Source organism: Mauremys reevesii, linkage group 1, assembly GCF_016161935.1.
Source record: "Mauremys reevesii isolate NIE-2019 linkage group 1, ASM1616193v1, whole genome shotgun sequence".
NCBI classification, from domain to species: Eukaryota; Metazoa; Chordata; order Testudines; family Geoemydidae; genus Mauremys; species Mauremys reevesii.
Window position 1 is genome coordinate 109,750,530 of NC_052623.1, and position 25,851 is coordinate 109,776,380.

The window sequence follows — 25,851 nt, forward strand, 5'->3', positions numbered from 1 at the left end:
CGGAAGTCCCGGCTTTGGCCCGAGCGAGCGCGGCGGGGGGGCGGGCTCCGGCTGCGGAGGAGAATGAGGCGCGGGGGCCCCGCCGAGCCCGATTTCAGCCTGGGAGCGGTCCCGGCAGCGCGGCGCGCCTGAGTGAGTGGGAGACACGCGGGGAGGCGCGAGGGCGGCGGGGAGCTGCCGGGAGGGGGGCAGGGGGGCGTCCTCCTGCTGCTGGGAGCCACCGCAGGGCTGCCCCGGCCCCTCCCCCGCGCCTGTCACTGGAGGAGGGAGGCCCCCCGCCGCCGCCCCGCGGCTGTTCCGTGCCTGGTGCTGGGCGGGCTCCTGCCGAGACCCGCAGATCGGAGCCCAGCGAGACTCCCCCGGGCGGACCCTGCCCCCTGCCCGGGCTCCGCTGAGCCACGCTGGGTCTGTAGCTGAGGCTTCCCCGCCCCCGGGTCTCGGCCGCAGGGCAGGTCGGGGCCTGTTCTGCTCCCGCCCACGTTTACTGCGTGCCTCTTCCCAAATAACCTGAGAGAGAAATCATCCTTTTTTAATAACTCAAAATTACAAAGCTCGCAAAACTCATCGATCTCAAAAATAAATGTTTAAGTTTAGAGTCCTAATACCTGGTGAGCCAGATCTTGGGTTCAGTGTCCAGTGCAGCTTGTGGGATATGGGACTGCAAAGGTGGCTATGAATGATGTATGTGACTGTCAGGTACCAGTCCAGGTCTGAGAAGCAATGGAGAGTGGTCTCAGACTGCTCTGAATTGTGCAGGCTGTAATGGCTCCCACGGGCCTATAATCACAAAAAGGGGTCAAGTTCTCTTTCAGCCAGCCTCACCCCCTAGGCTGGCATTAGGATGGAGGTAGCATAGAACTGACACTATGCCATCTTGGTATTCCTCTTTGCCAGGAGTATGTCCAACCCAGTCAATTAAGTTGACTTTGTGACTGCCTTGCAGGTACCCAATATCTCATACATATTTTCTATTTGCATTACTAAACCCTTAGATATTACTACTTACTGCTAGTCAAGAACAGTTGGCTTCAAGAAACTACTAACATATTCACAAAGATATTGTTTTGAATGCTCATTAAGGATTACGGATTTTGAGGTCTGCATGTCAGTCAGAGCTGAGATTTTCCCATAACAAAAAAGTGAATTTTAGATACTTTTCATTGTTCCTTTTACTCCAGACTCTGTTTTAGCCAATGTAATAGAATGTGTGTGTAGTGTAAAAATTTCAAATATTAAATTATTTTAAGAATTTTTTGATAAATTTGACTCTCGTCATAGTTTTCCAAGAGAAACAATGTACTATTACTTAAAACATTGTGGGCCATGACTTCCCTCTTTTAACTAAAATTATTTGGATTTTTTTGGCCATGACAAGCAACCACTTTTAGTATGGTTATAAAGGGCTAATATTTTATCCAGGAGTGGGAAGGAGGCACGTGTAGACAATATAATTCAGTTTCTTATCCACTGGCCCACGAGTCTGGAGTTGTCGTCTTAGCTCTTCCAGTAACCCATGCGGTCATCCTTGGACAGTCACCTTATTCCTCTGTTTCCTAGCTTTCACATCTGTAAAATGAGAAAAATACTTATCTTCTTTCATAGGGCACTCACATTTACAGATGGAAAACACTATAAATGGATGTCTTGTACTTAAAGATAGTATTGACTATTTGTCATATTGAGGGGAAAAGAGGAAATATTGGTTAGCTGAAATTTAGTATTTGAAAGGGAATGTTGTTAGTCTGGAAGACACTGAAGGAAATAACTGGCTCCATGATTAATCCTAGGGGAATTCTGTGCCAAAAAATTAAAAATTCTGCGTACAATATTTTAAAATCCTGCATATTTTAATTATCAAAATAAAATAGTATAATCATACCAATTTCAATTATTCTTGGTCATTTATTTCAAAATACCTGTCAGCAAGTATGTCTGTAACAATACGGAAGATAAAATATTGAGGAAATTTTTTTTTGACAGATTCCTTACTCAGCATATAAGGATAGAACTTTGAATAATTCATTTAAACTACAATACAGAACTGTATCTTGTGCCCCCAAAGAAACAGTGCAAAGTCACTGTTGGGGAAGTCAGGGATAACGGAGGGGCTGAGGGAGAGGGAAGGAGCCTGGGAGTGAATCTGGAGGGTTGTTGGATGTGGGTGGGAGAAATATGGAACAGGTTTCTTGGAGGGCAGAGAGGGATTGTTAGGGAGCCTCCCCCATGCAGATCCTGGTGTACCCCTAGCCTTTCCCATTCAGTCAGGCACATCTGCCCCTGTTCCCATGTGTTCTTGCACCCCCATGTGCATTTTATATAACAACCAGGCATATGAATTGTGCCAGCTTTGTTCCAAACCCAAAGTCCAGAGTATGGTCAAAAAACCAAAGGCCTAGCAAATAGTAATCAGCTAAGAAAAAACTGGGGTAAACAAATAATCTTCTTTTGCTAAAATAAGACTAGTCAGCAAATTGCCAGGTGTTGAAGCTAAGAACTAAATCATTGTGTCTTATTCAAAGTTGCAAATTAAACAAAGAATCCCTGTTCCTATTGTGTTAGTTTCTTCTGTAGGGAGATGTTCTTCCCACAGATCCAACCTTGAGTTTATAAAAAGTTGGCACATGTCAGTATAAAATATGGCATCCTCCCAGTTCCAGGGACCAATGCCTGCCTTAAGACATAAAGGAGACAATCTTTATTGCCATATTTCTTTTCTTTAACCCCTAGAAATGTACCTGTTAAACAATCAATGGAGTTGCTCCATTCCTATAAACCCCAAATCAAAATTCAACATATATATTTTATACTAATAACATTTTATTGAAGTATTAATTAAATGGTAACTTGCTAACTTGAGACCATGGGCGGAGACATTATGTAACCTGTTAACCATTGGCTAATGTGCTGTCTTATCTTGTGGCTAAACCTATCCCGGGGTGTGAAACTGCCTACTCCCTCACTTTTCCCCGCTCATGAAAAATCCATATATTCTATTGTAATCAATTAATTAACAATGTCTCTAAGGCTAATAAGCAAGGTAACACTCCACCAGCGCTGTATGTAATAAACTCCTATGCATAACCTCTACATGGTGTGAATTTATGTCCTTCACCCATGTGTCTATGTACCCCCTTCCCTGTCCCCATTGTGACACTGCACCCCATATTCTTCATAGAGATATTATTATGATATGATTATGGCATAATTCTGATGTATTTTATTCTAGATAGGTCATGTGAGAGAGGTTATGATTTACTGAATATGATTATCCTATTTGCATGCATGTATCATTTTTGTATCCGATTTTAGTAATATTGACTATATATCTGTATTACAAATGTGTTTACATTTGGGGAATTCCCACTAGGCAAAACACTGTCAGTCTAGATGGCTGGTTGGGAAGGTCCAATTCAGGTTAATAAGCCATTAGGAGAAAACAATAGGCCTTAAAATAAACTTATCTCCCACCTGAGGACCCTGCAAACAGCAGCCAAGTTATGGCTGCTGTGACCCTACAGGGACATGTGATCAGGTCACCTGGGGCTGGACTCCATCTTGGGATACCAGTGTTTTTCCACTGACTGGCGTGGGAACCAAGCTTTGAGACAACGGGTTCCCACCATATGCAAAAGCTATTTAAGCCAGAGAAGTGACATCATCATGGTTCTTCACTGACTCCCCACCCAAAGAGACTCTTGGAAACACCTACGGAACAGAGACACTGAACTGGGGGGAAGTGCTGGATCCCAGCTAAAGTGATTTTTAGCCTGTGAATGGAACACTTGAGGATTTTAAACTGTAAATTACTGCAGCTTGCCCCTTAAGAATCTGCAGCCTGCTGGTATCATCGCTTAGGATGAGGATCTGCTATTCATATTCAATCTCTTTAGTATATTAAGCTTAGTTTGCATGTTTTGTTTATTTGCTGGATAATCTACTTTGATCTGTTTGCTATCCCTTATAATCACTTAAAATCTATCTTATAGTTAATAAACTTGTTTTTGCTTTGTCTAAAAGCCAATGTGTGGGAGTCATAACTCAGGGCAGAAAGCTGTTGAATATTTCCTCTCCACATTGAGAGAGGGGGTGAATTTCATGAGCTTATGCTGTACAGTTCTCTGTGCAGCGCAAGACAGTATAATTTTGGGTTTACATGCCAGAGGGGTGTGTGTGTGTCTGAGTAGCTGAGAAGTTCCTTAGCTAAAGCCTTCCCATGCAGAGCTGATCGCAGCATCTGCATGTAACTGCAGCTGTGTATGTGTCCCTACCTGTATGTGTATTGGTGAAAGTGTAGGCTGGAGCCTGGGAGAAGACTTGGCAGGCAGGTCACACCAGTTCAACATAAAGTGAGTCCAGGTTGGTGGGTGAGGGTACCCCTTGTCCAGGTGGCACCCCAAGGGGGAACCTATCACACCCATATGTTCCTGTGCCCCCATTCAGCCACCCCATCCCCATGTGTCCCTGTGCCCTCAGCCACCCCCATCTGGCCCTGCACTCCCTCTCCCATCCCCATTTGGCCCTGCACCTCCATTCCCGTTCAGCCCCTTCCCCAGTCTGTCCTCCTCCACTAACCCTTATTAGCCCCAGGCTGTGACCCCCCCCAGCATCCCAGTGTGCCTCATACTGTCTGTTTGCTCCCTCCCACCCTATATACCCTGTCTCCTGACTTGGCCTCACTGGCAAGGCGCTGTGCTCCCAGGAAGGCAGCCTCTTCTCCTTCCTATCACAGCTGGCTAGGGCCCTGGAGTGGCTGCTGTGTTTAGTGCCACAGTGACCCCGGTAGGCAAAAGGCGTAACTGCAGCAACTTTTCGGCAGATGTTATTTTCTGCAGGGGGATAAAAATTGTGTGTGGCACATGAATTATGCGCAAGCGCTGTGGTGCAGAATTCCCTTATGAGTATCCATGATATAAATACAAACACTGAGGGAGGCTTTAGACATGTTGACTGAAAAAATTGAACAGCTGTACAGGAGGTTGATTACTTCAAGGTAAAGTATATTTTGCTTTTACTTGCAAAGACTAGCTGTTAGAATTTTTTTTCTAAATTTCCCCATGCAGATAGCCTCATAATTAAAATAATTATCTTCAGAAAATGAGATGGTATAAAGCATAATTTTCAAGGGTTACTTTGTTTTCATAAACCTTGCTTTGTCCTCTCCACTATCACCCAAGCCTCTTTTAAAGTATTTTTGTGGGGTCCCTGAGTATGATGGAACAGAATTTGAGACTTGAAATCTGAATTGGGCTTTATAGCTTCAAGGCTTATGTGTAATGTTAACAAGATGATTATTGCATGGTGTTTTTATTCTACCTGTCACTGGAGTTAAGGTGTGATCGTCTCCCCTCTCTCTCAAAATGTAAACAAATGTAAGAATAGTAGAGGGTTTTTAGGACATGTTTTTGCTGTGGGGTGGAATTAATGAGCTTTTTGGAGTGTAATTTAATAGCTGGTCTTTGAATCTTTCAAGGATTCACACTGATTAATGAGGATTAGCTGTAATACTAGTGCACTTTCTATAATTACTTAACAGCTCATAATGTATTTAAAATATGCACTCCACCCAGCCTTCCCACGCTCTGAATGTAGGCCAGGCAAAATTGTGATATTTGGCAGAGAGAATGTAAAGGCCTGGATGTAGAAAAGTCACAGGCCTGAGGAGGAATTCATATGTGGCATTCAGGGCCGGCTCCAGGCACCAGCGTAGCAAGCAGGTGCCTGGGGCAGCTAATGGAGAGAGGCGGCACGTGCAGCCATTCAGCGGCGGGGCCATCACTCCCTCTCGGAGCGAAGGACCTGGGGGCTGCCGAATTCCCGCCGTAGAAGAAGCGGCAGTAGAGCTGCTGCGATCCTGAACGTGGCTTGGGCAGCAAAAATGCTAGAGCTGGCCCTGGTGGCATTCAGTTACTTTAAAAACAATCAGGAAAACTGCAGCAAGTGTGCTCTTGTTCAACATTGAATTATATTGGGTCTTAAGACACTTTACTGTAAACTGATTTAAAAACCAGTTTCAAAATGTTAATTATGTTTTAGGGAATTTTTTTAACACTTGATGTACTTCTTAATGTTTAATATTTGAAAAATCATTAAAATATAAATCTGAAAAGAGAGAAAAATGGTCTCAATCCTGCGAGATGAGATTTGCAGGTGTTCAGCATGAATTTCATTAGGCTCTCTCATATGGCAACAGGAAAAGCAACATTAAACTGGAGGCCACTCAGTATCTTGTCAGATCAGGCCCATGGACATAGCAGTTCGGTCCAACTCTTAGCTAAAACACTAGCAATTAAAGAAGGCCAACACTAAAGCACTACTTTAAAAAAAAATCTTAATTTAGAGTTGCTTTTACCCTCCAAAAATTTGGAATTTGGGGCTAAATTCTTCTGCTTTTCAGAACGGTAGCCTCATTGGCTTCAGAGGGTCTATTAGCATAAGAAAAGTGGGATGTATTTGGCTTCTTTTATATAATATTGTTTGAATGTTTAAGTTTCTTTGAAAAAGAAACTTTTTAACTGACTTTAAATTACTCTTTTAAAGCTACATTGTCGAAGGTAGAGACGCTCTAAGCCTTCTTTGCTTTTTCTATAACAAGCAGCTCTAGTTGTATTCTGAGCTATGTTGTATTTCGATGAGAGAAACTTTTGATATAAATGTTTCTCATACTGACATTGGTTTTAAACATCTTGAGAACTCAATGCTGGATGTCCATAAGGTTTTGCTCTACTCCCAGCTAGCAGTTGTTTAACAGTGCAAAATTTATTTTCTATTTCTAGCTGAATTTAATTTCCAGGATGGAAATTTTTGTTTCTGTGATTTTTAAATCATAGTTTAGTTATCCAATTTTGAGTATGTATACCTACCAATGATAAATGTGTACTTTTATTCTTCAAATATCAACAATACAATATAAGTAAATTGTGACTAAGGTTTTATATCTCATGGTTCTATGTGAAATTCCTTGCTTTCAAATGATACCTTTCTAAGTGTTGACAGAATGACCGTTATTTTACAAAAACAAAATTAACATGGGTTTCAAAATGTATGGCTTTCCCAGAGATGCATTTGCCGTTTTATTCTAAGAGTGCAATGATTTGTAGCAGGAGCGCCACTTCAGAGGGTAGGAAAAGTTGTGTCAGCAAATAGGACATTTTGTGTTCCAAATACCATCACAGATGGAAAAAAAGCTAGGCAATTATTGCTTAACTGTGTCCAAAGTCATCAAGAGGGGGCAACTGCCCGCTTTGTGCCATAGCAAATGATGCTCCTGATTTGTAAGGATTCTCTTTCTCTGAATTCCAGCTTTGTGTATTTCTTCTTCCATTGTGCAGATCAGATTAGATTGTGTGTATTGTAGTAAGGCCTTTTACAGCTTGATGGCAGTACTGCTCTCTGAAGAAAATGATATTTGTAGCTTTCTTTAAAATGATTTTACGTTCATATTAGCTTTCAGGGTCTCTTCCAAGGGATTGAATTTCAGTTTTGCTCAGAAAAGGAATCTTCATTACCACACATGTGTACACTCTTTCAAATGTTTTGCGGGAGAGAAGGAAAATTAAAAATCCTATGGGACTCTTTTATTTGGATTCTTCGGGTACCAATTTAATGACATCTCTTCCACCTCTACTCTTGTGGTGCTAATATTATGGTGGGTCTGAAACTGCTCTTCTGTCCAGTCTCCTTCAGGCTTCTGAGATAACTGGCTCTGTGGCTATGCAGAAAGCGGTGGGCGTGATATGCTTTGATTTTAGCAAAGCTTTTGATACCATCTCCCACAGTATTCTTGCCAGCAAGTTAAAGAAGTATGGATTGGATGAATGGATTATAAGGTGGATAGAAAGATGGCTTGATCATCAGGATCGTCGGGTAGTAATCAACAGTTTGATGTCCAGTTGATTACCGGTATCAAGTGGAGTGCCCCGGGGTCGGTTTTGTTCAACGTCTTTGTTAATGATCTGGATGATGGGATGAATTGCACCCTCAGCAATTTCACAGATGACACTAAGTTGTGGCGAGAGGTAGATAGGGTCCAAAGTGACCAAGACAAATTGGAGGATTGGGCCAAAAGAAATCTGAAGAGGTTCAGCAAGGACAAGTGCAGAGTCCTGCACTTAAAACAGAAGAAGCCCATGCACTGCTACAGACTAGGGACCGAATGGCTGGGCAGCAGTTCTGCAGAAAAGGACTTAGGGGTTACAGTGGACGAGAAGTTGGATACGAGTCAACAGTGTGCCCTTGTTGCCAAGAATGCCAACGGTATTTGGGGCTGTATAAAATGGGACATTGCCAACAGATCGAGGGACGTGATAATTCCCCTCTATTTGGCATTGGTGAAGCCTCATCTGGAGTACTGTGTCCAGGTTTTGGGCCCCACACTACGAGAAGGATGTGGAAAAATTGGAGAGTGTCCATGGGAGGGCAACAAAAATGATTAGGGGGCTGGAACATATGACCTGTGAGGAGATGCTGAGGGAACTGGGCTTATTTAGTCTGCAGAAGAGAAGAGTGAGGGAGGATTTGATAGCTGCTTTCAACTACCTGAAAGGGGGTTCCAAGGAGGATGGATCTAGGCTGTTCTCAGTGGTGGCAGATGACATAACAAGGAGTAATGATCTCAAGTTGCAATGGGGGGAGGTTTAGGTTGATTAGTAAGAAAAACGATTTCATTAGGAAGGTGGTGAAGCTCTGAAATGGGTTACCTAGGGAGGTGGTGGACTCTCCATTCTTAGAGGCTTTTAAGGCCCAGCTTGACAAAGCCCTGGCTGGGATGATTTAGTTGTTGGTCCTGCTTTGAACAAGGGTTTGGACTAGATGACCTCCTGAGGTCTCTATGATTCTGACTGGCTGTAATGCTGAGCACCAATAATAGGATAAGTGATGGAACCAGTTAAGTTTCAGATAACTCTGGGGAAGAATACTGTGCAGCCAACTGACCACAACGTTGATGACCAGATACTCAAGGACACAGATGGGTATAATATCCTATCAAGTAGCTGATTGTGAAAAGAGATGGATTTATGGTTGTACTGTCCTCCCGGCCCCTCCTCCCCCCACACACATTTATTGTCAGATTAAATAAAAGTACTGTTTGTTTTTCCAGGTCTGTAAAACTTTAGCCACATGACAAACCTGATTTAATTAAATTAAATTCTTAAAGTATTCTTTCTTGACTTTTAGTTGGAAGAGTAGATTGGCTTGGCTTTGCAACTGCAATTATAAACTTTGGTACAAAGGTTTTATGCAACTTAAATAACAGCATACAGAAGAAGCTCCCAGACTCGTATACGCAGCACTTTGGATGGCCTGCAAAGCTTCTTCCATCACAATAAGAAAGCATACAGAATTGAAACAAGGAGGATACCTGCCATCCTGTAAAGTTTCACTTGTTAATGTCAGTCTTCAGGTAGTGAAGTATGGTGTCTGATGTAGTTTATTCAAGCGTTCTTATGACTTCTAGAGGTTCTTGAGGTTTGCTCTATGCTGTGACAGTTTCTCTTTGTGTTTTTTCTGATGATGTTAATAATAATGGTAGCCTCATGCACTGGATCACAGGTATTTCCCTCACCAGTGAATGGCTTATATCAAAAAGGTCTTTGGGGTCTTTCCTTCTTATTTCAAGGGCAATCATTTATGTCTTCTTCCTCACAGAATAAAAGCACAGCTTTTGTGCCATGCCATGGTCACCTGCTTTGTCCCTGCAGTTCTTGGCACTTGAAGACCAAACCATGGGTATTTTCAGTCAGGTCCTTCAGTCAGCATGCTTAACATTTTTCTGTGCCTACTCTTGTGATTCTCTTTTCTTGTACCGGTCTGTCGCATCATAAGTGCATTTAACATCCGTGAATTCAGCTTTACGTGGTCGGCAAAAACAAAAGAGAAAATAATTTAAATACTGTACCTTCCTGTTTTTTTTGTTTGTTTCGCCGATGACTTTCAGTGCGTCACTGTAGGGGGTGAAGGAGGGGAGCGGCTGCGCCCTCCTGGGAGCGGGCTGCGCACTCCGTCTGCCCCAGCTGGTGCCGGGTCTGCAGCAAGTCCTGGTCCTTCCCTCCCTGCCGACCAACAACTTTCAATTCACCTGCATGCGGGAGTGGCACAAAGCCCTCCTAGCGGGCGGTGCGGTGGGAGGGGCTGAGTGGCAAGCGCCCTGGATGAAGGAAGCCCTGGCTGCTCCCTCCTCCCCTCCCCCCCGCTAGATGGGGCACACACTCCGCTTCCCGGGGCATGTCTGCAGCGCAGGGAGTCCCGCTAGCCAGAGTGCAGCTGCCGTCTGCCCAGAGGCTCACCAGTGTGGCTGGGGGAGGCAGCTGCGAGCTGCCAAGTAAGTGGCACCGAAAGTTTGCACTCTGTTTTTTTTTGTTGTTGTTTTGGGTATTTTTTTGGTTCGCTTCTCCAGCCACTCTGCACCTTGTTTTTTGTTGTTGTTGTTGTTGTTGCTTTGCTGCTCCAGATTTCTTTTTTTGTTGTTGCTTGGGGCGGTAGTGTGGGCGATTCTGCCCACCATTACACTCAATGTAATTTTGACTATATGCAATTTTTGCTTTATGCGCTGACTGCGGAACGTAACCCCAGCATAAGATGAGACGGACCTGTATTGTGATTCAGTGACTGCACAGAAATTGAAATCTGTCTCTTTTCCAGTGACTGTTCAGTGTGAATTCCATTTTCAAATTATTCTTAATTCTAACCTGAGTTAATCTGAAAAACACACATGGGAAGAAAAGAATAAAACTAGGGTGATCAAGAGAGAGAAATTCAGTGAATGCAGTGATATCTAAGGATGATATCCTGTCCAAAAGCTAAGATTGTTTAGTTCATGAGCCTCAGGTTGGCGCTAGTATGTTTTGGTCCCATCTGGAGCCGACAGTCACTCAGACTGACTTTCTTCGATGTCTTTAGTAATTAGATAAGGACTCTTTAGGGGTTAATTCCACTTCTCATTATTACTATAACTCTTCTAGTTGGCATCTGTCTCAGTGCATATAGTGGGCTATGTTCTGGATCCCTTTATATACTGGGATCAGTAGTTGGAGAGAGAGTTTACTCCCATGTCATGGACTGACCACTGCGTCCCTCATTTTGATCTCTGGGTGTACTTTTCTCATTGGGGCACGAACTTGCTTTGGCATCCTGACCTTCTTCTGAACCAGTATTGTTTCTGCTGATCACAAGGAGGTACAAACAACTGACCTCTCAGTAGCCTGGTAGGACATTAAAACCACCTGAGGTCATCACTGTGGATGATGATACAACTATTGCTAAATACCTTTCCCACTTGATGGCCTGTAACAAATGAATCAGGAGGAGATATGACTAGAAAGCTGGTAGCAGAAATCTTAAACCGAATCTGAATAACTGTGGCATTAAGCAGCAATAGGCACAAAATGGGTGTGGGGTGCGGACAAGTAGTAGGCATCCATCACAATTTCACCATTTCATCTGGTCATCTTAATCCAGCTATAATACTTTTTCAGATAACTAAGGGCTATAGTTGCAGCAAGGCATTTGCAAGGGATTGGGGAAGTTGGTCTGTGAAACTATTTCTGAATAAGTTGTCAAAGATTGAAGGCACTTGCCACGGGTATGGAAGTAAGAGTGATATCATTTTTGTTTCTGTATCCTAGAGCTAATGCCTAGGAAGCAATTTTACAAACTGATCAAATTACCATCTGTGCCCATGCTTTGTTCTGCAATTTGGATGGGAATAAAGTTGCTGTCAGCCACTGTATTTGAGGGGATTATTAGTACTAAGTAGTATTCAAATGAAAACAAAAGAGAATTCTCCTAGGAGTTGCAAAGCCTATTTTACTCTTCTCACTGATTATCAGAGATCCTAGTTTTCCATGACGATAAAACCAGAATTCTCTGACTTAAAAAACCTCACAAAAGTCTGCATTTTTCTGCAATTAAAATGAAATGCTGAACTTTAGTTTTCCTAGCCACAATATCTATAGGTATCTGTTGAACGCAGTCTTTTTATTGATCTACATTGGAACTCTGTTTATCTGATCTAATTGGCACTGGGTCCAGATGAGATAATAAACAATATGGATGATCTGGCGAATGGGCAAAGAGCTTCAGCCCCGGCAGCGGAGCTCCCACGTCAGCTGAAGCCTGAGCCCTGCTGCCTGGGGCTCACAGCCCTGGTTTGGTTAGTACAGATAATGAAGGCTCAGATAAACAGGGTTCCACTGTAGCTAATATATGTGTTGTTGTTTTTTCCCACGAAACTAAAGATTCTGTATAAAAACATGAATTCCGTGGTTTTCCATGACACATGAATTTCTAGGAGCCCTGCTGATTATTACAGTTGAACTTTGGGAAGTGATTAAAGTGATCCAGTTACATAAAAGATGAAATAAACAGTAGTTTGTTACCTTTTGTTTATGGAGTGGTTTACTAATAATCTTCAGGAATATGAATGCTTGCTTGACTGTTTTCCATGTTTGATATTTACGTATGTATATTTGGGTTTTTTGCAGGATACATATGGACTAAAAGATCACTCACTACTGCAATGGAAAAGTCATGGATGCTTTGGACCTTTGTTGAAAGGTGGCTGCTGGCTTTGGCATCATGGTCTTGGGGTCTCTGCCGTATTTCTCTTTTACCTTTGATAGTGACTTTTCATTTGTATGGCGGCATTACTTTACTTATGTTAATATTTGTATCAATAGCAGGTATACTATATAAATTCCAGGATGTACTGCTTTACTTCCCAGAACAGCCCTCTTCTTCACGCCTTTATGTTCCTATGCCTACTGGTATACCACATGAAAACATCTTCATCAAAACCAAAGATGGAGTTCTTCTCAATCTTATTCTGTTGAGATACACTGGGGACAATGCAGTGTATTCTCCTACTATCATTTATTTTCATGGGAATGCAGGCAACATTGGTCACAGGTTACCAAATGCTTTGCTGATGCTGGTAAACCTGAAAGTAAACTTGTTTCTTGTTGATTATAGAGGTTATGGAAAAAGTGAAGGAGAAGCAAGTGAAGAAGGTTTATACTTAGATTCTGAGGCTGTGCTAGACTACGTGATGACTAGGTCTGACCTTGATAAAACAAAAATCTTTCTCTTTGGCCGTTCCTTGGGGGGAGCAGTGGCGGTTCATTTAGCTTCTGAAAATTCCCATAGGATTTCTGCCATAATGGTGGAGAACACATTTCTTAGCATTCCACATATGGCCAGCACTTTGTTTTCTTTCTTCCCAATGAGATATCTTCCTTTGTGGTGCTACAAAAATCAATACCTGTCCTACAGAAAAATCTCTCAGTGCAGAATGCCTTCTCTCTTCATCTCTGGGCTATCTGACCAGTTAATTCCACCAGTTATGATGAAGCAGCTTTATGAATTATCCCCGTCTCGGACAAAGAGATTGGCAATATTTCCAGATGGAACTCATAATGACACTTGGCAGTGTCAAGGTTATTTCACTGCACTTGAACAGTTCATCAAAGAAGTAATAAAGAGTCACTCCCCTGAAGAAATGGCAAAAACATCATCTAATGTAACAATAATATAATTGGTATTCCCTTTTTTTCTGATAAAACTGCACTGTACCTTGATTTGTGAAAAATTGTAAAAGAATGTCAATTTTTAAATGTATATTATGTCTGTACTTGTCTAAAGAGTGAAATTAAACTTGGAAAGGTCTAATACTTTATTATGATGATCCAGATAGTTTTTACATTTGCAACATTGTAAATGAGTGAACAGTTTTACAGGTCTTTCCCATACACTTTTTGGATATGTTTATTCTTCCACTTGTTCGATATATACAATGAAGGCTATTAAAAACGTCTTGTGACTACATTATTACAATTTACATTAGTTTAAGATGACAGAAGGCTCTTCAGTATTCTCTGCTGTATGTATCAGCTATTTGGCCAATCATGATTAGGAAAATATGTTCCATAACAATATTTCTCTTTTAGGATTTAGTTTAAGTATACCATGCATGATAGTGTTTTATTCCTTGAATTTCTGTGTTATGCAAGATATGCTAAGTAATGTAAATAGCATTAATAGCAGTGTATACCTATGGGTGTACGATCCTGATTATTTTTATGGTTATATATGTTATATTACAAATTGAAGGTTAAGAGGAAAAGCCAATTTTCTATATCGGTTTCATTATTCACACTGTAGTAGTGCTCACAAATTTGAGTGTCCATGCGTAAAGGCCAAGAGATTATTTTTTTTTCCTTGTACAGCCTGCTATCTGAGAAGAGAATTAACCGATGAAGAGGGGGGGGGAAAAAGTACCATCCAAATATAACTCTTTCAAAACTATTATTGTTTGTCCACAGCTCTTTAATTTAGCCATTGTTAGTTATTTCTTGTTGGCATCACAATAGAATCATCAGTTTAGGTAGGGTGTCCCATGTCTATGGGTCAGGATAGCAGAAAGAGCAACTCTATTTGTTGAAGAGGTGGCAGGTGGGGTACTACATGTAAACTTACATTTGATTTTAAATGTGATGAACTTAAACATGTCTGTACTCCCTCTACATACATTTCTAAAACAAATAGTCTGTTAAAACATTAGAGTTTGATTTGTGCAGTTTCTATGATAGGGATAAGAAAGCCACATAAACATTTAGACTCAACAGATTTAGGATTTGTTAAATTCTAGTGAATATAGATCATTTTATTTTAACTCTTTTAGCCTTTTGTTTGTGGATTTTTTATTTAAATTTTATTGTATAGTGTGCAGACAGATTGTAAGTACCATCAACAAAAATGTGAATTTCTTCCAGTCACATTAAGAGTTAATGGTGACCACTTTAGTGTCAGCAGTGTTGAATCATAAGATAAGAGCCTGATTGTGACCCTCCTTCTAGAATGAGGATCCTTGCTTGAACAGCTATACCAAAGCTGTCTGGCATCAGCTCAGTTAACATGTACAAATATATAAAATACCTTGTCTAGGTTTAATTACTCATTTGCTGCAGATGATATGCAGTTTGCCTATTCAACAAGTATACTTAGTCTAGTTAAAAAAAGCTATCTGTGAAAAAAGGTTTTCCATTCAAAAATCTGTACCGTTGCTGTTTCAGACTGAATTCTCTTAAGCCCTAATTCAGGAAAGCACTTCAGCACATGCTTAAATCCATTCCTGTTTAGGAGTGGCACTTAAGCATGTGCTCAAGGTCCATTAGCTTCAGTGAACAAAGCTGCATTCCTGAACTAGTGCCTTAATGACTGCTTTATTATATGGAAGTACAGGTATTACACATGGATATGTAGTTATCAACAAATTAAATATGGACATGAGGGATGACATTTCTCAACTACAGAAAAAAGTTTTCAACAGTGGTTACTCTTTTTTTTTTTCTTAATAAAGACATATCCTATATTGCTGCCATCTCAGTGACAAGTATTTTTTTAATACTGCAGCCAGAATTCCTTTAAAATGACTGGAGTCACCTTAGAACTGCCTAGTGTTATAAACTCTCCTTGTCTCCTCTAATTATTTCAGTGTTGTGTGGTATATTTCTTTTCCTGTGTGATGTAGAAGTGGCAACCTTCTTAACGGCTAAAAGGATTTAATTGATCATAATGTTCGTTTACTTGGTATATTCCTATCAGACCGTGTATATTTTTCACAAATTTTGTTCTTGTGTTGTACTATTTCAGCTACATCACAGATTTGGAACTGACTAAATTCCTACAGAAAATACTCAGATAATTTATTTATCCTAAGTAGGACAAATATTGCTGTTCTGAAAGAAAAAGTTTTTAATAGTAGCAGCTACTCATGCAGATTATTTGTTGAAGGTTGTAAATTCAGCTCTGTAAATAGCTGCTTCAAAAGTTGTCATGTCTAGCAATTATTAAATTATGCCCAATATAAAATATGGATTTCCAAAGCAAAAGCTGAACATAAATTAAATGTGTATTTTTAGTGTAAACTCTGACTCCATAAAGGGCTCTTTATGCACTTGTATCATCTGAGTAGGGAATGTTGAATTTGGCCCATAGTTGCAAAAGCAACTGGTGTGGGGAGGGAAGGGGCAGGAAATCTTGACAAACTAGAACTGTTTAGCAGTGCACTCTCGATCACCAAACCATATGTTTTCGTCATAGTGACTGTGGGTTTTCAAGTCATATATCTGAAAACCTGCACACTGTGATGAATATTTATCCCAGGTATGAGGTGTCTATATCCATAGGATTTATTAAACTGAATAGTGATCCTGCCCTTTTTACTCCTTCAACCACATACACATGTTCAGATTCCTTTCCTGTGCCATATAGGGATAGGGTCATATTAAGCAGTGTGTATGAGAAACTGAATCTCTAACAGGAGTTTACCCTTTCGCTTTGAAATCCATCTGGGGCAGGTGAGGAGGGAATACTTAAACCAATTTTGTTAAGTTCTGTTTTCTGTAAATGCTACACTGCTGTCAATGTGATTTATTGATAACAAAAGTGGAGAATGATTTTTTTTTTTCCTGTGAGGGAATCCTTCCCAGTAGGAACATCTGACGAGTCAAGATTTTTGTCTACAGCAGTGCAGTCATTCTGGCTCCAAATTGTACGGTGACAAACCAGTGTTTTGCTGTTGAGTTTTTAGTTTGAGAAGCAGCTGTTATAGTTGGGTATTGAGAAGAATCTTTGCCGTTTGGTTAAAGTATTACTGCTGTTATATCATTTGTGTTTAACTGAAAAATAAATGGAAGGGTAATTAAGTCAATTGCACCTTTGCCAGTGCTCCTCCATGTAGAATATTCCCTCTTGCAAAAAATAACAGTAAGAGAAAGTGTTTAACTGTGAACAGTATATATTATTTTCTGTGATTACCACTCATAGACTTGTTTGGGGAGAAGGGACTAAGTAGTCTGGATCCAGGGTTTACAGAGGGGTCACTCTTAGGGTTAAAGATATAGTAGTACACGCTTGAGTAGGAACTGCCTATATATATATATATATATAGGCAGTTCCTACTCAAGCGTGTACTACTATATATAAGACTTCAAAAGAATTGGGAGTCAAAATAGAGTTGCTGTGCCACTAGTGTCCTTGTGATAAATCCCCCCAGGAAAGAGTACTTTCTTTTTCAATGTAATTAGTGGAAACACTTAATGCTTCCTACTGGCTCATGTTTACATTCCCAATATCTAGTTCTGAAACTGTGAAATGCAAAGATATAAGCTATGCTTTCAAAGCGGGAGGAAATTACTAATATAGGTGCCCTCATGTCCATTCTCAGGTAAAAAAATACAGTACAAACATATTTGGCAGACTTGATATTTGTGGACAATCTCCCAGTTGTAAGGGTAGATGTACTCTCACTCATTCTCACTCTCTCTCCTGGCTAATTAGTAGTGTCACCTTGGATGTTCTTATGGTGACATGTAAAAGTGAATAGTTCTCTGACCCTAAAATCCTAAGATTTGACAAGTTTACAAGATTTGACACTTTCAGTTAGCAAAGCGATGCAGATATACCTCCAGTTATATTTCATAAATCACTTTTTTCAAGTGCATTTTTAAAATGATGTGCCAATTTGCAAGAGACACTTTGCCAAAAATAAAACTAATGCCTCTTGCACAGGACGAGATCAAACTACTATTGGTGTGTCCTGTTTAGAACAACTTATAATGCTGTCCTGTCTGTATAGTTTACAGTAGAATCATGCAGAAGAGAAAAGCCTATATAGCTAAAGCATATTCACTAGCTAAATAAAGCTGATACTCTGAATTTAAAGTCAGTCATTGAATGTTCAAGGAATGAATTGTCTTTAATTTTTTAATATTGAGTTTAAATATCCTATGAAGTAGTACTTCTAATTCTATATTTTGTCCACTAAGCATAAATGTGCCAGTATATGTGCTAACCATTGCAGTTTTTACAAACACTTTCATTCTAGTCTGGTTTTTACAATAAAATTGATTTTACAAAACACATTCTATTTTTATGTACTGATGTGCAATAAATTGATACATTAAAAGTGCCATTAATGTCTTGTTCCAGTTTGTGATCTGTCTTCAGAATGAATTTAGGCTTTTTTGGATTGCCTGGTAACTGCTGCTGTTTAACAGGTAAAATATTTACAATTTATTTACAAAACAAATCAATGTAAATGGAATACAGATTACCCATATTAGATGTTCTGTTACTGCACAGAAATATAATTGACAAGCTGTTTTTTCAAAAATTGCAAGCATCCATTTCTAGGACCTTTAACCTGTTTTCAGCTTTTCAGAGTGACCGAGTACAGCTCATAATCAGTAACCTTCTGCTACCCTTTTTCACCTTTATATCTTTCAGACTTCCTCTTCTCCTGGCCCCCTTATATTTCCTCTTTCAGACTGAAAGATTGTCTGAATATTTAGTTTCTTAATCTGGATTAAAAGCAAGGTGAAAACCATTCTGAAATCTGTACAGGATGTCTTCCATCCAAAAAACTTTCACTAGCTCCACTACCTAATCATCCCGAGAAACAAATTTAAAATGTGTCAGTGACATATTTGATTTTCTGCAGGCTTATGTAATCATACTTGGCTTTTACCCTGTACTTGCAAAACTATATTATGTCATAGGCAAACCCCTTCTTACTGCAGAAGACTATGAAAACTACTGTTGGAGTTTTGTTCATCACCATTACTCAGTGACTCAGGGATTTCTTGCCCTTGTATCTACAGTTGTAAACTCAATATTACCCTCTCCAGGATCATAAAAGGATTATTATGGTATGTCTTTCACCTTCTTTTGAAACACCTAGAGGACAGAATTTAAAATTCACCATTTGAAATTCCAGTCAAAAAGGATTTTAACTTGTTTAGTTCTCAGAAAGGAAATTTAAAAGGGAAAATTGCCAGGAAAAGTAATGTCATATTAAAAACAAAAAAAACCCCTACACAATACACAGTAGTTCCCTCAATGTTAAGCATATTCCACATGCAAGTAATCCAGGTGCAAGTAGCTACTGCCCAGAAGAGCTTGGCATTAATTTTTGAAAGGTTAATGGTTTACCTACACTTGTCTTAACTATGAAAAATCAATAAACATGTAACTTAAGAAATGCAGTGTAATAGAAGTGTCTGGATTGCATGGTACAAGAACCTGAGTAGAATCAGATTTTATATATATTTCATATAAATAGTATCCTGTAACAGCTTCATAAAGCAGTTCATATTTAATAGTTTTCTGTGCCCCACTTGAGACATCTTTAAAGGGGTTTTATTTTTCAAAGCATGGGTATTCAGCGCTTCCTGAAAAAAAGACTCTTTTAAAAATCTCTCAAATTGGTGACCTAAAACCACTAAAGAAAACCTCGGGCATTAGCTCCCTCCCACTAATCTAAACAGTTGTGAAATAACCATGTTGATCTTTAACTTGTCATTAGAGTTGAGGTTTTTCTCCCAAAATGTTGATTAATGGGAGCAGTTCATCTTTCTCTGAACTATTTTGTCATGCTGTGTGCAAGCTCTGCATATGGTGCAGCATGAGTTTATTTTTGGTGCACATTTTGAAGATTATCTTTTTCACTCATTATACTTAAGCTTTTACTTAAAAGCTAAGCCTAGGTGCTGGAGCACAATAATAAAGAAACTTTAAAATGGAAAAATATGCAGCTGTTTGCATAGACACCCACAACTGCATTATACACAGAGCCATGGGTGTATATTGCCTCTAATCTAAGAAAAGTGCTGACCCCACCTGTTATCTCAAGGAGGCAAAGACTTCAGGTTTTGTAACTCACAATGCAGTGTGCCAACTGGTTGTAAAATTTGAAAATGAAAGGCCATGCCAAGGGCATAGTATTCTGTGTTCCATGAAGACTGCAGCAGCTCAATGAGAGAGCTGGCTGTGTGTAAATGAGACTGTGACTTGACACTACTAGGATTCTTAGCCCTGTGCTCCCTTTGTTACTGCGTCTGCAGGGATCCTAACTACTACTGTAGCCCATGAACTCAGACTCCAAGGCCATAAGGTACTGTTGTGATCTTCTAGTCTGACCTGTATAACACAGGCCCTAGAACTTGCCTCAAAATAATTCCTAGAGCACCCACTTCCAGCTGAGGAGGGGTGGCTTCCTTTTAACTTCATCACCACAACTCATTTTAGCTCAGATGTACTTTCTTTGTTTGTGTTTTACATAAGGGCATGGGGAAAGGCAGTAATGTTATGTTGCTAGGTAACCAAACTATTTGGAATTCTGTACATTGTTAGCTTTGTTTTTCTCATGCTTCCCCAGATCAAGCAGTGTGACCCTTTTCTAAATGCCTTTTCCAGCATGCAACCAGAGGAAATGATTGCTGATGGTGGCTCCAAAATATAAATCCCATTTGTTTCTATTTGATCCTGTTTTACTTTCTGTATGGGACTTGATCTTTTCTTGTTCTACAGTTTGCTTTGTAAAATAATCCTCTGTTTATTTTTCTTTCCTGTAGTATTCCTGTTCTCTTTAAAAGGCACTCTAAAATAACCATGTTTACAGAGCATTCAATGGAACTGTAGATGTAAATTGCCCATCTATATAGTTTACATGGCTTTTGTGCACTGTGGAGTAAAGGCCTGAACTTGCAGTTCTTGCTCAAACAAAATTGCTACTGACATCAGTGTGAATTTTGTGTGAGTGGAAATGTAGATGGTAACTATATGAAAAAGATAAACAGTGTGTGTGTGTGGGGGGGGGAAGTGGAGCCTGTGGTGGATCACAAAAGAAGAAAAATAACATTACTCAAAATGCAACATATAAGCCAAGCAGCTGTTATACTTCCCAAAAAGAAATGCATACCGTGAAGAGACAGTTTTGAATTTGGTGCAATATTTCTTGACTTGTATACTGCCTTTCAAATGGGTTTTGTTCAGGCTGTATTTTAATACATAATTTAAGTAGGATCATAAGGAGATATTTTATCTAAAGCTGGCTAGAGAGGAAGCCTCTGTATTTCACTCATTTTTCCCCTGTCCAAAATGTGCACAGTACTGCTTAATTATTTCTAGCTTTTTAAAAAAAATTGCGTTGTGATTATACTTAAATTGCCTACCCCCCAGACACTGCATACATAGCCAATGTAACAGTGAAGGAACAGCTATAGCCGTGCTGTGTGAGACAGGGACTTCCTTTTTATATCCTGATTCTTAAGGGCTGGCCTTCACTACCGGGAGATTGATGCTGCTGCAATCAATGCAGCAGGGATTGATTTAGCGGGTCTAGTGAAGACCTACTACATCGGTGGCAGAGTACTCTCCATTCGACCCTGGTACTCCAGCTTTCCGAGAAGAGTAAGGGAAGTCAACCGGAGAGCATCTCCCGTTGACTCAGTGCAGTGAAGACCCTAGCTGTGTCAACTCCAGCTACGTTATTCATGTAGCTGGAGTAGCGTAACTTAGGTCGACTTACCTCCATAGTGAAAACAATCCCTCTCTCATGTGGTCCAGATGCTGGTACTTGCAAATTTCCCTTGAGCACCTTCACTTCATCTCAGAGGATGAAATATTGGCACATTACCTTTTTTTCTGGTCCTCTGGAATTTCCTCTGTATTTTGCAAATTTGTTAAAAATAAACATTAGTGATTCAGAGAGCTCTTTGGTCTTTTTTTTTTTTTTTTTTAATCTTGGGTTACTTCTTACTACTCTTCCATTGTCCTCCCTGTGACAGTCCTGTCTATTTAGATTGCAAACGCTTCAAAGCAGGAACTGTCTCTTATATGTATATGCAATAGCTAGAACAATGGGACCCTACACAACTGAGGCCTCTAGGTACTATGTAATACAAATTGTAATTTCTGTTTATGTGCCAAATCAATACACTTATCAGATAATATATTATCATTAAAGTACACAATCCATAAAATATATAGCAACTAAAATTACCCTGAATTTCGTTGGGGGGAGATCATGGGATTCTGTTCTACATAGGTTCTCAAGCTGCTCTAATCATCATAATATCTGAGCACCTTCCAGTAATATAGTAAGAGAGATGGATGACATTTGTCACGTTTGGTTTGTTCTTTTTCTTATTCTCGCCCCAGGGGGAAAATTTGTGTGTGCAGTGTAGTGCTTGGGTTACATGCTGTTATATATTTGTTAGAAAAGGCAAGGTTGAAAAAAAGTATACATTGCACTTAGAGTGAGAAGGTGTGAGGTTTATGATGGTCTTTCGTTCCTGAAGGAGTTCGTTCCACAAGATCCTGTTTCTTACACATACGAGTTTTACCCTTGTAGTAGAAAGTTCCATTATTCCTGTTTACCATAGTCCTCATCCTGGAGCATCAGCTGATCTCTTAGATGTCATGGGCCCAGACTGTTGAGTGCTTTGAAGATGAGGACTGAGACCTTGAACGTAACTTTTATTGGAAGTCAATGCAGAGTGTGGTGGACACGTATGACATTTTCATGGTCGTCCGTGTTGCTGAAGGGATGTACTGCAACATTCTGTTCTAGCTGAATTAAGCAAGCGATGGCAAGAGTGTAAATTACAATAGAACTTCAGTTACGTACACCTCAGGAATGGAGATGGTTCATAATTCTGAAATATTCGTAACTCTGAACAAAATGTTATGGATTTTTTTTTCAAAAGTTTACAACTGAACATTGACTTAATACGGCTTTGAAACTTTATTATGCAGAAGAAAAATGCTGCTTTCCCTGTATGCTTTAGTAGTTTACGTTTAATACAGTACTGTACTGTATTTTCTTTTGGGGTGGGGAGGTGAAGGGGAAGCTCTGCTGCTGCCCAATTATATACTTCTGGCTCCAAATGAGGTGTGTGGTTGACTGGTCAGTTTGTAATTCTGGTGTTCGTAACTCTAACTACAGTAGAACCTCAGATTCCTCTCCCCCCCATTTTAAGATTCTGTCAAAAAGCTCAGAGGGATGCAGTGATTAATAGGACCATCGGAAGAGATGAGCTCAAAGCCAAGCACACAAGTTTACAAAGTAAAATTAAGCAGACAGGTTTAAATTCCATGAATTATCTTTGCCTTCTAAAGTGCATGATTGGTGGGACAAATTCTTCCTCTTTTTGGAATTCTCCATACACTTCCTTTCTACCATCTCCTTTGTATCAGTCCTTGGGTAATTCCACATCCAAATGCTTGAATTCTGCAGCAGAATCGGCAAATTAATTAAACAAATTGTAATTAAAAGTTGTTCTCAAATTCTTGGGGAACATCTGGCCCTCCACTGATCCTGCAACTTCATACAGTCAAAGAAATGAAATGCTCTGCTACCTGTAATTGGAAATCTTTGTTCTGGTTTTAGGATACAGGATAACGATAGAAATTCTGTCAGTCCATGCACTGACATACATTCCGTTTTCTTGAGAACTACTGTATATTTCTATTTTTAGAGACCACATTATGTGTTAGGTTGCAACAGGATACAATACTTTGGCAGGGAGTCTTACATCTCTTTTGCACTATTTCCACAGATTCAGGATACAAATGTTATCTGATGTTTTAATCATGTCTGGGTACAAAGATAACAGGAGGTGGTAATGGGCAAGTTGCCATAAAAAGTAAATAGCTGAAAGTGAAATGAGGAAGGTAGATTGAGCAAGCAGCTGAAGAGAGAATAATAATTTGCCAAGATGCAGAGCAGTAAGAAGAAAGCTAAGGGAGCCTGCATCTTAGACACTTACCCTGTACATTAAACTTAATGTTTGTATCAACAGCTCCATATGACAGGAAATGATCTGGACGTTTTGGTCAGATATTTTGACTGCCCTTAGTTTCAGCCAGCAACTGGCAAAATGGATTACACCCCAGAAGGAGACAGAGCTGAATGTTCCCTCTGGCTTTAGTAAGGAAAGAGCAGAGATGAAATCCATGGACTGTGTGCACATCATCCAACAGAAGGGTATCTCCTCCTCTCCTCCTGCTCTCCCTGGTGCTGGTTTGGGCAGGAAAGGACTCCTCTCGGTCACATTCCTGTGGCTTGCAACGCTCCTGTCCTCTTGTCTTGCAGCAGTGTGTCTTTACCACGTTCTCACACTTAAAGCAGAACTAGCAACTCTCCGCAGCGAGCTGATCTACAGAGTCCAGGCAAGAGCTCCGCTACCCCAGGCCCAGGATGAGAGTAAAGAGGCTACTGTATTCTCTTCTTCCTTGCAGTTAACAGCAGCTGCTGCCAGGCAGGTGAGTTGCAGTGGCCTCTGAGACCTACTCTTGTTGCTAGGATGAGGAGGGGATGAGTATTTGAAGCTGCTTTCCCTAGTCTAACCTTGTTTGTCATTGTCAGGAAATCAGGCTGCCTGCTTCTGAGGCAGGTGAAGGCGATGAAAAGAGAGGCTGGAGTACAGGCAGAAGCAGAGGGAGAAGGTCTGCGCTGCCCACAGAAGAAATAAGTAAGTGACAAGATGGGGTTGAACTGCTTGGAGGAAGATGTATAGATACTGGAGAGACACAGGGGATGGGGTTGGGAGGTGAGGAAAACATCAGAGCTTGACTCACGTTCTCAACTGGAAGAAACAGCAGCACAATATCCCCCCTTACTATACACTCTTGTTGTAGAATGAATGGTGTTAACTCTAAACATAACAACCCAAATGAAATATTGATCCCCTGCCCAGTTTTTGATCCCCTTTTGGCAAGTTTTTGGATATGGATCCCAACCTGCTTCTCATAACTGAAGCATCTCTCTATAGTGAACCAAACGAGAGCAGTAAATTCACACGACTCTGAGTTCAGATTTTTTTTTTTAAATCATAATAAAGTCACTTTTCTGGTAATACTTACCAGTTTCCTCATGAAAGAGAGAAGTGGCGGGACAGCTTCACAGCTTTGTTTGGGGAAGTCTTAAGTTTTCACAGAGAGCAGCTAATTTGTACCTGTCAAAAGAGGCAGAACAAAAAGAATCCAACAGACTAGTCACTCTTGCTCAAAATGTTTCCCTTTAAAAAAATATAAATACTTCTGTTGAAAAGGTGGTGCTTTAAAATTTTTTATGTCAGAACTCTTTCTTGTGGCTTTAACTCTATTTGAGGCTTCATAGAAAACTTTTAAAACTCTTTAGAAATCATTTTGCGTGTGTTACAATTTTAATGGAATCATTTTTCTGTTGATGAAAGACCAACACTTTATTATCCTCCCAAGTCTGCTACGTTTTAGTCACAGGTATTTTTAGTAAAAGTCATGGACAGGTCACAGGCAATAAACAAAAATTCATGGCCTGTGACCTGTCTGTGATTTTTTTTACTAAAAATACCCATGACTAAAACTTGGGGGGAGAGGTCTGGGGGGTGCCGCAGGTGCTGGGAGGATGGCCAGGCCACAGTGCATGGCCTGGGATTTCTGCTGGTGTTGTGAGGGAGGTGTGTGGGGGGGTGAGCGGGTTGGCGGGGCTGGCAGGGGCTTCCTACCTGGCTCCACATCCCTACAGCTCCTAGGTGGTGGAGAAGGAGAAGCACAAGCGCCAGCTGCTGCAGCTCCCATTGGTTGAGAACCGCAGCCAAGGGGAGCTGCGCGGATGGGACCTGCAGGCACACAGGGAGCACGTGGTGCAGAGTCGCCGCCTACTAGCTGCAGGGCCATGCCAGTGGGAGCTCCCCATCCTGAGGAAAGCTCTTCCCCCCACCCCCACTCCCCAACCTCCTGCCTGTAGCCCTGAGCCCCCCCCCCCCACACACACACCCAAACTGCTGCTGCTGGCCCAGGGGCTGCCCGGCTCGGGCATCCCCTGAGCCAGCACCAGCTGCTGCAGAAATCACAGAGGTCACGGAAAGTCACGGAATCTGTAACCTCCGTGATAAACTCACAGCCTTACTCATGACCCGTAAAATGAATAGGCATGTAAGTGCATGAAGAGCGCTAAAGTTGTCCCTATAGTTCCCAAAAGTCAATGTGCTTTTTATTTTAATAAAGACCCAGTTTACCTCCTCATATTAC

The 25,851-nt window shown here is 40.7% G+C and overlaps 2 protein-coding genes across 2 annotated transcripts in view; both read left to right on the forward strand.

Annotated features, from left to right (window-relative positions):
- On the forward strand, positions 1-16,912 carry ABHD13 (abhydrolase domain containing 13). Its single transcript, XM_039526120.1, has 2 exons — positions 1-132; positions 12,480-16,912. The coding sequence occupies exon 2, from the start codon at positions 12,515-12,517 to the stop codon at positions 13,526-13,528; it is 1,014 nt and encodes a 337-aa protein (XP_039382054.1). The 5' UTR covers positions 1-132; positions 12,480-12,514; the 3' UTR covers positions 13,529-16,912.
- Positions 12,567-25,851, forward strand: part of TNFSF13B (TNF superfamily member 13b) — a 23,468-nt gene continuing 10,183 nt past the window's right edge. Inside the window, exons 1-4 of the mRNA XM_039526130.1 lie at positions 12,567-12,584; positions 17,986-18,053; positions 23,933-24,102; positions 24,206-24,311. Coding sequence (XP_039382064.1) covers positions 18,005-18,053; positions 23,933-24,102; positions 24,206-24,311 — 325 coding nt within the window. The 5' untranslated portion in view covers positions 12,567-12,584; positions 17,986-18,004. The remainder of the gene's footprint in view (positions 12,585-17,985; positions 18,054-23,932; positions 24,103-24,205; positions 24,312-25,851) is intronic.